Source organism: Phalacrocorax carbo, chromosome 4, assembly GCF_963921805.1.
Source record: "Phalacrocorax carbo chromosome 4, bPhaCar2.1, whole genome shotgun sequence".
In the NCBI taxonomy this organism is placed as follows: domain Eukaryota; kingdom Metazoa; phylum Chordata; class Aves; order Suliformes; family Phalacrocoracidae; genus Phalacrocorax; species Phalacrocorax carbo.
In genome coordinates, this window is record NC_087516.1 from 36,631,655 (window position 1) to 36,645,047 (window position 13,393).

At 37.9% G+C, this 13,393-nt stretch overlaps 1 protein-coding gene across 5 annotated transcripts in view; it reads right to left on the reverse strand.

Moving 5' to 3' along the window:
• PRIMPOL (primase and DNA directed polymerase) overlaps positions 1-13,393 on the reverse strand; it is a 19,712-nt gene that overhangs the window by 5,041 nt on the left and 1,278 nt on the right. For all 5 annotated transcript variants that reach the window (XM_064449627.1, XM_064449628.1, XM_064449626.1 and 2 more), the window contains 5 exons: positions 10,188-10,372; positions 9,036-9,127; positions 7,919-8,060; positions 6,624-6,771; positions 855-1,142 (listed from right to left, as the gene is read on the reverse strand). In XM_064449627.1, the coding sequence (XP_064305697.1) occupies positions 855-1,142; positions 6,624-6,771; positions 7,919-8,060; positions 9,036-9,127; positions 10,188-10,367 (850 nt within the window). In that variant the 5' untranslated portion in view covers positions 10,368-10,372. The remainder of the gene's footprint in view (positions 1-854; positions 1,143-6,623; positions 6,772-7,918; positions 8,061-9,035; positions 9,128-10,187; positions 10,373-13,393) is intronic.

Genomic DNA, 13,393 nt, shown 5'->3' on the forward strand with positions numbered 1-13,393 from the left:
AATATGTTCAAAGGTATTTTGAGCATAGGTGCAAAGTAATCCTTCTGAATCAGCAATGGGAACCCTATTACAGGGCCAACTTTGCGGTTACATTTCAACATATCAGACATACGGCAGAGGCCAGCAATAAAAATGACCCTGAATTTTATGAGAAGAATTTGAGGAAGTGGTGGTTCTTCAGAGAAGTCTGAGAAAAAAAACATGATGAACAGTCCTCAAGCACATAAGCCACCCCTGTACAAAAGCGTGCTAAGCTATTTTCATTTCGCAGAGACACCAGAGAAACCAGATATGGGGATGGAGAAAGGTGAAACTTTCAAACTGTAGTTTGACTATGGGCGTCATGAACAGGCTAGGCACAACTGGGGCTTGAAGTGCGCAACCCAAAATTTCTATTATTCTGTCATTTAAACCTAACAACTGCCATTCCAAGCAGGGGAAGAAGGGTCAATTCATACATGTAGAACAATACAGAAGGCCACATCTGTAAGACCTGTTCCATAATTAAGCAACTTCTAATTGAACTGCAATTACAAAAATGCAATATATACTATCCTCCTTTATTCCAAATAGGATCACTAACTCCTTAGAACAGAACTAATTAGAGAGTCTTGTGTGGCAAGAGTTCCTTCAAACTTCAGAACAAAATCATCAAATATAAGAAGTTCCATGGATCAAGAATCTGAGGCTCCTTCAAAGTACAGCATTTTTTACCACAGTTTCAGCACGTATTGTATTTGGTTTAAATCCTGACCGTAGGGACAACAATAACACTGTCTGTAATCAAAGATTAAGGAACATCTAATTTCTTAACCTTTGTTGCATCCCAGAGAGGTTTAGAATCGCTTATTTACCTAGATCCACAAAAAGTTGCTTGTCTCCTTGTTTATCATTTACTATTAGAAAGGAAAATTCTGCATTTTCTCCCTGGTGTGATGTTTCCATGTCCTCTGTTTTGCGAGCAATGGCTGGCCAGCCTTTGGAAGCATCTTCCACAGCTGTAAGGTTTGTAAGAGAACTATCTAATCCAACTGCTTCTGCAGAACACTGGAAAACACATCCTGCTCCTTCTGAAATCACAGCAGCAGCTTCACTTTCCATTAACCTTATGGCAGGCTGCAAAATGGTTCTCACAAAACTACCTGCAAAACAAACAAACAAACCCCAAACCAGGTAATGTCATTTACGAGTCAAGAAAGAACTTAACAGTTCCCATGCAAACATTTTTCAAAACAGCCAAGGTGGAAGTGGTTGGAGTTTGGGGTTTTTTTCCCCCTTCTGGACTTTGTAAAAAATATTTTGGACAGCCCAGTGCACAAAATGGTTCTGGTTAGTATCTAAGAAGCCTGTACTTCCTTAGTTTTACTAAACTGTTTTTTTTAAACATGAGAAAATAAACAGTTGTGTGTATATTAATTCTATCATACAGTCACAATCTTCCCCCTTGCAATTTTACTACTGAGAACAGAGAGAACTGAGAAGTGAGCTGGCTCGGCAGTCGCCTCATTAGAAATAAAGACAACATAACGAAACAGAAATGCATAGGCTGTCACTACAATTTCCCAAACTAAATCAAAAGTCCCAGATAAAAGTGCAAAATTGAAATAAATGTCTTTTGTATCTTTCAAAAGAATGTATTCTACCCATCACAACACCCATACCATTGCAGTTATTAAAGCCTACGACAGGCAAGATCTTAAGCTGTTGCCATGCTTGGAGCACAAATGATCTTGAATTAATGATTAATATGAGGATGACTTTTGCACTGAAATTTCTGTGAACTTGAATTTTCTACTAGAATGTCAGAAACTTACTGAACAAGTTCAGTTTGGGTCTTCATGCTAGCTTGGCAGGAACAGTACTGCATATGAACTAGGCTGTTAATAGTACGGCTTATTCAAATGCTTGATGTAGGACCACTTTGTTCATACCAGGGATATCAAAAAATAAGTAGTCCAGGTCCTTTATAAAATATAGTTTGATTTAATATTTCAAGTACCACTTGGTGAAACTCTTTAATACATGAATAAAGCATTCATATAGCTTTGCTATTACACAACTTATTTTTTTTGTCTAACCATAGGTAGTTCTTAATCATTTAGCTGAATATTTTTGCAGTAGTTCATAACAGCATGTGATGTCTTTAACAGGCTCTCACTACTGCTTTCCCTAATTTCACTTCAGAATGATTAAAAAGGTTTACTTGCAGCTTCATGGTGTATTAACTGAGTTTGACCAGGGCTTACACAAACAGCAAATTACTTTTACGAAAGTATTTTGTAATGACTTTTCAAACTCCCAGTACTGTAATTCAATTTCTGCCGTACCTCCAGGCTGTGCTAGATGGTGACAACAGACAAATAAAAAACCACGGCTAAATTACTTGCAGGGAGAAAGAAGAGAACAGAATAAATACAGATGTGGAAGAAAAACTATGAAGTGGAAGGAGTACTGGCAAGGAGGATTCTGCAGTTGTTGGATGAAGCTTCAGTGGGGAACCTGAAAGGATATGAAATATCAGTCCTCCTATGCTACGTATCAGCAGGATGACCTAGTTTATCAAGAATCAATATCACCACTCTCATAACTCATTACAGGACTACTGAGGCATACAAATTATTCACAGTCATAGACAGCATTTTAACCCTGCGTGTTCAAATATGCACAGAATTTGTTACGTGTATGACAACAGTTACTTGGATCTTCAGTTCAGAGAGAAAATGTACCTATCTCAGAACTGAAATTTATTTCAATTACCATGAAAGTATCTTTAAAAGTCCTGGCTGACCACTTCCATTTTTTCGTGTGTGTAATTAAGTAACAATCACTGTGGTGTCAGAATAGCAAGGGTTCTGTCAGTGAAGGATTATTTTGGGAGTTCATTCTTTATCATTCACACACCTTTGTTTTCTCTTTTCCATTTCTTCTAACTGGTCAGATGTGGGAACCAAACCCTGCATTTCACACTTTTGATCCTTGACTGCATTTTTTATTTTTATTTTTGGGATTTGTCAACTGTGTAGATCAATATAAACTCATTGGTCTCAAAGCTTTCCTGTGGACCTACATGATCTCTTGTGCTTTCTTACATGAGCTATGAACTCCAACCCTGTATTTTAATTCTAACTAGTAACTAATTTCAAATATTATATACTAAAAGTTTTTAATCATATTTAATTTTAAGCCCATGCATTTTGTGCATGACTCCTGACATAAAATGCTTATGAAGCAATACCATCCAAGGTGTGATAGTCAATATTCTAGTTTATCCCACATAAATACCGCTAACTCAAAGTAAATTTTATTAGACAGAACACCGCAATAATGGGTTTTAAAAAAAGGACAACACTTGGAATGTGTCTGAAAAATATATTAACCCTTTTAATATTAGACAAAATCTTTCTGTCACCTCAAAGTCTATTTTCATATAGATTCTGTGAAAGTACTTTGTGAAGTTATCTGTATTTTTAGTTATTTCCTACAGCAGAATATTTTGCCCAGAGCACAAAGCTAATACGCCTTAACCCAGGTTTGTAAGGTGCATTACTAAAATGCATTAATGAAAAGTCGAGTGTAATATTACTAGTAGCATGCATGAATTTAACACTGACATTTACATATCTCAATTATAAAAAAATAATAACTTTTACTGCTGATTCAACATCTTGTTTAAAAGGCAAAGGCACAACACAAATACACAATCTCTAAATATGTTTTAATTCTGACAGTAATGTCAAAATCACGTCATGGTGGGAGATGCAGAACACAACTAATGAACTAGAATAAACAGTTCAAGCTTCTACTGAAAGAACTGACTAATGTAATTTAGTTATCAAGATCACAGGCTAAAACTGCTGTCGTACCAAATTATTTATCATTGATGCACTACTTAAGAGTTTTATAGTGGCAGAGGAGTTAAAGACCAGACTTCTGAACTAAAAATTGCAGTAATCCTATTTAAATCTTTGGGGTTTGTAGCTGTTACCCCAGTGTCACATAAGAAACTGCTCTGTGTCACGCTTGGGGCTGGCACCCAATACTACAAGCATTTGCTTATAACTTTGACGATCTGCTTAGCTTGGCACGGGAGCTACTTCTCAAAAGGTAAGGGACAGATTCCACTGCTCCTAAGAATGAGAAACATGTTTTTTAATATAAAGAATAAAAAGCTGAAAAAAATGGTCCTGAGAAATCCTTTGGCTTCTGTGTCCAAGTAAGGATCTGAATTTTGGCCTGAAGTGATACTTAGGTCATGGACCACATGTATATATTAAAAATATTTGGGGAAAAAAAATTCTGTACATGCACGCACGCCTACAAGATCCAGCTTCTCCTTACAGTTTGCTCTGCTCCTCCAGCTGTTCCTGCTGACAAGACCTTTCACAGATGATTCCTCAGAGCAACACAAACCATGTGTCAACCCTACACAACTTTGATCCAAGAGTACATGTGTTCTCCCCAAGAAATAGGTTGACAATTCAAAAGGAAAATAAGATTTCTTTAATGCTGTACTGGGCTAGAAAGTAGCCCAGCACTGTGTCATAAACAATAGCATCACTGCGCTGTCATTAAGGACTAAAAGCAAAGAGCCTGTCTGCCCTGTGCTCTCTACAATCCCCTGCTAGGACATACACAGTGCACAGTAAGACACTACTTAAAAAAGCACAGGAGGTATAAAAAAAGAAGAAATATAGTATAAGCTTTACTCAAGACTGGAATGAGGGAAGGTGCAGAGCTAGAAAAAGAGGTAAGGGTGAGAAAGGAAAAGAAAGACTGGGCATGAAGACAGTAAGACATATTGTGACCAAGCAGACAGCAGAATAAAAGCGGGAACCTGAGTGGGACCAAAACTATGAACCCAACATCCTCAGCTCTTCCTATTCTACTGCCAGTGGAAACCCAGTAACAGAACATGTAATTTCTTTCCGATACATGTAATCCTGCTGCTGCTGTCACTGTTCCTTCTGAACACAAAATGTAGAGCTAAATGTCACAAATCTGAATTTCATCCCTTCTAATAACCCATGCAATTATTAATATGATACTATATAACAGCATTTCTGCTTCCTCTCCCTCACCCTGTCTGTTTGAAACAAATACAATAAGGAGCAAAGGTTACAAAATCAAAAACCCAGATATTGACAGGTTGCAGGTGCAATGTTAAATAACCCAAAGTTCTGCATTTGTAGGTTGATACGGGTTTTAATGCCACCACTGGGCAAGCTCTTTTCCATCAGTTCCTGCTTCGCTCAGACAAAACTCAGCCGATATTCTATCGTGCCCTCCCTCATTGTTCAATGTATTTCTAAGCCTGCTTTACTGTACACCATACAGAATATATATACAAGAAGAAATTATGAATTTCAATATTAACTTTTCTTAATGCTCACCACTAGCACCTCAGTGCTTCACAAACAGTATTTTAAAAGTTTGTTGAAAATACTTCTGTGAAGGGAGGAGGTATTATTATACTTATTTTTAAACTGGAGTCAAGACAACCATGAACTGGCAATTTGTCCTGGTTTCAGATGGGATAGAGTTAAATTTCTTTGCAGTAGCCAGTATGGGGCTGTGTTTTGGAGTTTTGCTGGGAACAGTGGTGATAATGTGGAGATGTTTTAGTTGTTGCTAAGTAGCACTTACACTGGTCAAGGACTTTTTCAGCTCCCCGGGCTCTGCCAGGCGCACAAGTAGCTGGGAGGGGGCACAGCTGGGACAGCTGACCCCAACTGACCAAAGGGATATTCCATAGCATATGACGTCATGCTCAGTATATAAGGCTGGGGGAAGGAGAAGGAAGGGGGACGTTTGGAGTAATGGTGTTTGTCTTCCCAAGTGACTGTTACGCATGATGGAGCCCTGCTTTCCTGGAGGTGGCTGAGCACCTGCCTGCCCGTGGGAAGTAGTGAATTAATTCCTTGTTTTGCTTTGCTTCCGCACGCAGCTTTTGCTTTACCTGTTAAACTGTCTTTATCTCAAACCATGAGTTACCTCACTTTTACTCTTCCGATTCTCTTCCCCTGTCCCACCAGGGGGCAGTGAGCGAGCGGCTGCGTGGTGCTTGGTTGCTGACTGGGGCTAAACCACGACACAATTCTTTGTGTTACAGTTGCCATATCCCATTAAATCCCAATTTACATCAACAATTAAAATTGCTTTCAGCTTTCTCTTAATCATGCTTATGCCCAGGTGGCTTGAAACCATCTTTGTCCTGCCTTTCCGACACTGTGCTGAGTACAAACCAACCGCATTTAGAGCCAGTAATCATAGTTTTATTTGTTAAGACAGACATTAACCTGAAAATTAAGGAGTCATAGTCACATTGTAAACAATTTTCAGGCCAAAAGCCAGTCTTGCCAGTAGTTTCATAAATACAAGACACAGGCACAAAAAAAGTTACATTTTTGCAAACACAAACACTGATTGTAGTAACAGGAGGTAGCTGATGATTTGAGAAACAATGAGGCTTAACAAAATAGAAATAGGTAGTCATTTCTGCTGGGAATACATATTTGTTTCCCCGTATAACTCCATTAAAATAAATATTCAAATGTGACATGGCACTGCACAAAGTCAAAACCTCACCTTTTATTTCTAGGTGTGAGAGAAAAGAACACACTTACCAACGTGGATATTATCCTTAAATACAGTCTTTTGGGGTAGGAATATTAAGTGTCGACTAAATTTTTCGTCAGTACTGGAATCTAAATTTAAGACGTCTTTGGCCGAACAATTTACATCATAAAGTTCTTTTAATTTTTGGCTGACAAGCTGAAAGGATAAACATTCGTTAGGCTATTTTCTCTAGCATTTTTAATAGTGGTGTCTACAAAACCTAACACAAATGCAGATTAACATATTTTTTTCAAGTTTTTTTTTCTGATTTTGAGCATACAATTCATTTTTTTTCCACCACAAAGCAGTTCACACCCACAGTGACAATGTTGGTCACGCATGCTTACTTAGAATGGAAGATGGAAGCTATCACGATATAAAGGCTTGGCATGCTAATTCACTGTTATGTTTTAGCTAATTCATTGGTACGGCCTAATGAACACTAAGCAGAAAACATAAAGTGTCTGGCTCTAAAATAGATGTAAAAGCCTTCTATAAGCTAAGCTTGTGATTACTCATGTTTAGGACTGGGACTAAGACCCTAAGGAACCTTAGGATTTTAGCACCTCAGATCCCCCAACCAGCACATCCAAAGTTCAATTCTTAACCTGAGGAATCTCTAGATTTCAGAACTAATCCGCAATGGAGTAAACGTGCTCTGTTTTCCACCTCTGGCATACTGAATTTGCAGCGGAGCTCATTTTCCAACCAAATTTGCAACAGAATGGAAATTTGCGCTATTTAATAGAATTGGTAATTAGCAAAAATATTTAACTTCAGGTACCAAATTGGTAACTGCAGTCACCCCATGTTCTCTATGTCGTCTTTTAACTCAACTATAATGAACTGCCCTCTGAAGATACCTAAAATCAAGAGGGATTTATCTAAGCCTTGATATATGACTGCACCAGCTGGCAAAGGAAATTAACTGAGGAATATTGGAATGGAACTTTTATTGGTGCTACTATAAGCAATACCTAAGCACTCCTTCAGTTTTACAGCTTTGAAGTGGCAGAGCACATAAAATAGTCTGCAAAAGCAAACTTACCATATCGGTAAAACTACAGTGAATACAACCATTTCAACAACCATCGTTCTCGTATTTTTTTGCTTTCACTTAAAGGAGAGAACTTATGCTATAATTAAAATGGTATTTTTTACTTCATTAAAAATAACCACTAGGTCTACAATTCTTTTTCATTTTACTACAGAATAATCAAGATAAAGTGGTAAATACTTTGGTTTCATATTAAATCAACAACAAATTCATATTAATGTACAACATGACTTTGCTTCAGTTTACCTCAATTAACTTCGCAACCATGCTCTTGCCATCCGTACCAGGATTTGCTGGTTTGTAGAACTCCAAATCAAAATAAAGTTTGCAAGCACCTTTTTCAGGAATTACTTCATAGCAATGCATAAGACTTGTTTTATAATTTTTCCTAAGGAAAAACAAAAATCACAACCTCGCACGACAAACATTATACATACTTATCAGTTGCAAACAAGGATCCCACAAGTCTGACATATTCTTTTATTTTTCAATCAACCCATTTAAGAAAGTAGCAGCCCTATAATGCTCTGAAAAATTTGTAACTAACTTCAGCATCAAATAGCAACAAAGATATTTGTCTGGCCTAGAATTTAAGTTTATAAAGTATTCTACCTCCCACCTCCCCCAAGTCTTACACACATACTGTCAACAGAAATGCTGTTGAGAATTTAAGGAATGATGGAAACTACAGTAAAAAGCTTAGTAAGTTATCATTTATATGTCTTAAGCACTAAAAATGAGATTACACAGACTTCTTCCGACTAAATTAAAACTTAATCTCATTTACAAATTGAGAAAAAAATCAAGCTTAATTTTTATATAAAAATTAACTCTTAGATTTCTTTTAATTCATAACAAAATGTTTTGTTGTAAAACAAAAAATTGGGAAAAAATGTACAGCGCATGATCAAATTGTCTATACTTGAAACTACACCATGCAAATATAAAATCATAAACCCGTAACCGGACATTTATATTAATACCCATTTAGATCGATATATGACTAATCATAGAAATATGTTTGTGTAACATGTTGGTATGATCCCCTGAGGAAAGCTGACAGCAAAAGCAAATCTACTGCTATCAGATTTAAGCTCAGTAGATGGGACCTTAATACCCAGGAAATAATGGCAGCCTGCAATTCAGAAGGAAGTCAAAACCCACTCTAGAATAGATTGATTTGACCTTATGAAGGTTTTGCCCAGGGCCAAGATCAAACCTCAGGCAATCCATTACAGCTCTGTGCTACTCAGGCAGCAGATGGTACTGGGGGTAGCTATCCAGTAACAGCTATTACTACATAATAGTATCCAGTATACTATTATCTTACGGTAACATATAGGGTACCTTTTCAGATACTCACGTGTAATAAAACCAAAGCTCTTTATATGTTGTCACAAGGTAAAACCTCTGTCCACTTTGTCTGTTCTTTTCCAAGGCAAATACATGAACATCCTTTTAAAATAAAAACATGGAAGTTGTTTTTTTTATTATTCAAAGAACCAGTTGAAGCCTTAGAAGTTCCTATCTCTGGTCAAAGTCAGTAAATACTAGAAAACTATAAGCAGATCACTTATCCTTTTTCAAGGTAAGTAGCATCTGTTTTTAATTAAGAACATCGTTCTGATTTCAGTTACATGAGTAAAAATTTGAAGCTTTTCTTTGTTCTGCGCTAATGTCAGCTGTTTTCTCTGTAGTGTCTTCTTTTTTCTGATCAGTGGCAAGTGCATCTAATGCAGGAGGAACAATGTCCTGAAAGGAACAGCCTTATGGACATGATGGCAGCACATGGCTTTATAGCAAATATTCTTTAGATTCTGTATTATTTCAACCCAAAAATGGAAATCTGAAAAGAAAACACAAAAAAATAGTGCCAAGCCAGCAAGAGTGCATTTTGGAAAACAGACTGTCAGGATTACTTACACACCTAAAACAGTGTGGAGAAAACTCCAGTACTTTCTCTAAAAGCAGCAACCAATTTGAAAAGTATTAAACTGAAAACAGAGGATACATTTTGTGTAACATCCATTTGGCTCATCACTTCTTATCAGCTGACCTTGTTACTCTGATGCCTTTGGAGAGTTGTATTGCTTTCATTTTGTCTCTGCCTCCTGCTTCTCTCTTTTTCTTCCTCCATTCTTTCCTCTCCTACTCAACCCTCACTACCTTCCCATTCTCCTGCCAACACTGACAGCTTGCTCATCTTCAGAAGGAACAAATCTATGACTACAATGTTACCAAAACGCACTTTTACTGTTGGAGGTTAAAAACACATATCAATTTGTATGTTAGAACTAGTACTTCTTAGAGCTACCTCCGGTGTAGCATCATCTCCTACAAAGACAAAAAAAACCCACCAAACTTGCTGTTTCAGGCTTGGGAATAAGGAAAACAAGAACAACAACAAAAAGATCTTGCAATCTGATAAAGACTTTACTGTCAACCAAGCTTTTAAGTGAAGTTCAACCTTGAAAGTACCCAAAGAGTAGAAACATTCATCTAACAAATAGTTTACCTCTTTGCAGGTTTTTACATAATTGAAAGCTTCAGCCTGCCGAGGAAATATTTTCCAAACAGAGGATGGCAGAAAGGGTTTGGACAGTTTTGGTCTATAAACTGGAGGAAGAGGGTTTCTTTCATAGTGAGATGCTAGTTCTTCCACTTTCTTCAGTCTTTCTTCCCACTTTCTCTTCATTTGTCCTAAAGCAATTACAAATAGTCAAATCAGTATCAATTTCTGTTTATGACTCAATTTTAATATAACCTGTACTCATCACTGCTTTTGATTTCAGTTTTGTTGAGCATACTTTATTTATTAACCAAGAGCAGCCAATATTCCAAATCAACACGGAACCTTGCTATGATACTCTTTCTAACATTAAATCTTTCCACACAGTTTTGGAATTAAAAGATCTTCATATTAATACTATCAAAGATAAACACAACAGAATAGACACAATAAGGGAATGCCTAGGAAAACCCTTTATGAGAGCAAGCAAAGAGCACCTGGGTCAGGACAACCCATGGTATCAATACAGGCTGGGGGATGAAGGGATTGAGAGCAGCCTTACAGAGGACTTGGGGTACTGGTGGACAAAAAGCTGGACATGAGCCAACAATGTGCACTCGTAACCCAGAGGGCCAACTGTATCCTGGGCTGCATCAAAAGAAGCATGGCCAGCAGGTCGAGGGAGGTGATTCTGCCCCTCTACTCTACTCTGGTGAGACCCCACCTGGAGTGTTGCATCCAGCTCTGGAGCCCTCAGCACAAGGAGGATATGGGAATGTTGAACTGGTCCAGAGGAGGGCCACAAAAATGATCCAAGGGCTGGAGCACCTCTCCTACGAGGATAGGCTGAGAGAGTTGGGGTTGTTCAGCCTGGAGAAGAGAAGGCTGCAGGGAGACCTTATGGTGGCCTTTCAGTACTTAAAGGGGGACTATAAGAAAGATGGAGACAAACTTTTTAGCAGGGCCTGTTGCAACAGGACACGGGGTAATAGTTTTAAACTAAAAGAGGGTAGATTTAGACTAGGTATAAGGAAGAACTTTTTTACGAGGGTGGTGAAACACTGGAACAGGTTGCCCAGAGAGGTGGTAGATGCCCCACCCCTGGAAACATTCAAGGTAGGTTGGACTCTGAGCAACTTGATCTAGTTGAAGATGTCCCTGCTCGCTGCAGGGGGGTTGGACTAGATGACCTCTAAAGGTCCCTTCCAACCTAAACTATTCTATGATTCTATGACTTCATTTCTGTTTACAGGATTGCATTATATTCCTCCTCAAAAAGTATACAAACTGTGTTAACTAGCCACACAGCATTAGTATGGAGTGAAAAAAATCTATTATTTCTGCTTTATGGTTTGAGAGACAAATGAGAGAATTTATTTTATGGGTAGAACAGCACTTGTGTTCCTGAGAAAAATTAAGATTTCAGTGACTCTAAAGAACTGAAATTCAAAATGAGGGCTCCATTCTCCACTGGTGACCTTTGCTATCAATCAGTTATACTTTCACCTGCTTTAAAATCTCATGTACTTTATTCCAATCTTAAGGTAGCAATCTTATCTCTTTTCAAGAAATAGCACATGATGCAATAATGCTTGCTATCTTAAAACCTCCAAAATTCTAGTCACACAAAGTAATCCAAATGCTACAATTTAATGTAGTAAAGCATAAACACACATTAACATAATTATTTGTAAGGTCAATTAACTTTTCTTCTGGGAAAATTCCTTGCCCCTCTGAACAACTGCATTACTAACAGATTGTGAAACAGAGGAAGAGGGGCAGGAAGTAAAAAAAGGTAAAAGTGCATCTTTTTGTTCAGTATAACCATTTACCTTGGTTCTTGTGACAACCTCCCAGTTGCAATGAAAGATAAAAATGAAACTGACTATACTCAAAAGTATTCAAACCTTTAACAAGCTGGATCCACAAGGTGAGTTCAAGTATTTAAATACCTTCCTGGGGCCTAAGCTCAAATATTAGATCCTGTGAATCCCTCTCCAAGTTTTCCACAGTAAAGGTTCCTGGACACCTACATTTCTGCCCACGTTATGTCTAAGCCTGCCTGTGTTTTGATAGTTTAGTGCCTATGTCAAGTCTGTTTAAACAGAATGTTTTTCCTCTTATAGGGTTCAGACATGTTATGGCTATAGACCTTGGCAGTCTCCTGACCTGTGAATTTCCTCTACTCCCTTCCTTTTCCTGCAATTAGCTCTTTCTTTGGGAAAGAAAAATGAAATTATAGACAGCAATCAGCATTTCTCAGAAGTGCTAACAGAACCTTCACTTTCATTTTGATGCTGTTGACTCTGTTGTAAATTAATTGGGTGCAAAAGACATTCCCTACATCAGCACTTTCCCACAAGGTGACCATTAAAAAGAAGGGAAGCAAAGGACAATTCCCACAAGCCTCTACTAATTTTAAACTTCCTAGTTAGGTCAGGACATATTTTTGCAGAAACATGGCTGGGAGGATATCTGAACTTGGGAGAAGGCTGATGACCCTTACTTTGAACAGAGATCTATCACTGTTCTTGCACTCCAAACACTCTTGCATTCTCAGCAGCCTGAAGTGTCAGGTCTTTTCACGGTAACTTCAGTTCCTGTGCCAACTATACCTATCACGACAGGTCTATTTAGAGCGCATACAATTTACACCTACAGACTAGGTGTAACTACAGACTAGCCTTCTGAGTTTACTAGGGAATTCCCACTCCCTTGTCCTCTCTTCTGTCCCACCAGAAGTAAGGGGAGTAATTATTATTTTACTTGCCAGAAAGAAATTTTGTTGCCAACACGTTTGTGGACATCAGTGTTTTTGACTCAGCAGGATAATTGCATGAAGACCCTGGGAAAATATATCTCCTGGGAGATGAGTTAGAGAGCTTGCTATTTCATTCCCTCCCCCCCCCTTGACAGAAGCCTATTTCTTTTTTAGTGATGAGGACAGTGAACATCTTGTATTTTTATACCGTAGATGGTTGTTGGTTTGTTGTTTTTTTTTTTGAAACAAGGGGACTCACCATTTCAGAAATGGCAATTTTCTCACTCATGCTACAGGGGAAAAACAAACACAAATGCATGATTTCTTTTTATGTGTCCCTACATTTTGTTTTTTTTTTTAAAAAACAACCAACTCAAAAATCTGCCATGATTATGACAAGACACACTATCTACACCTGCTGAGAAATGAAACTTAGACATGCAAATCAACT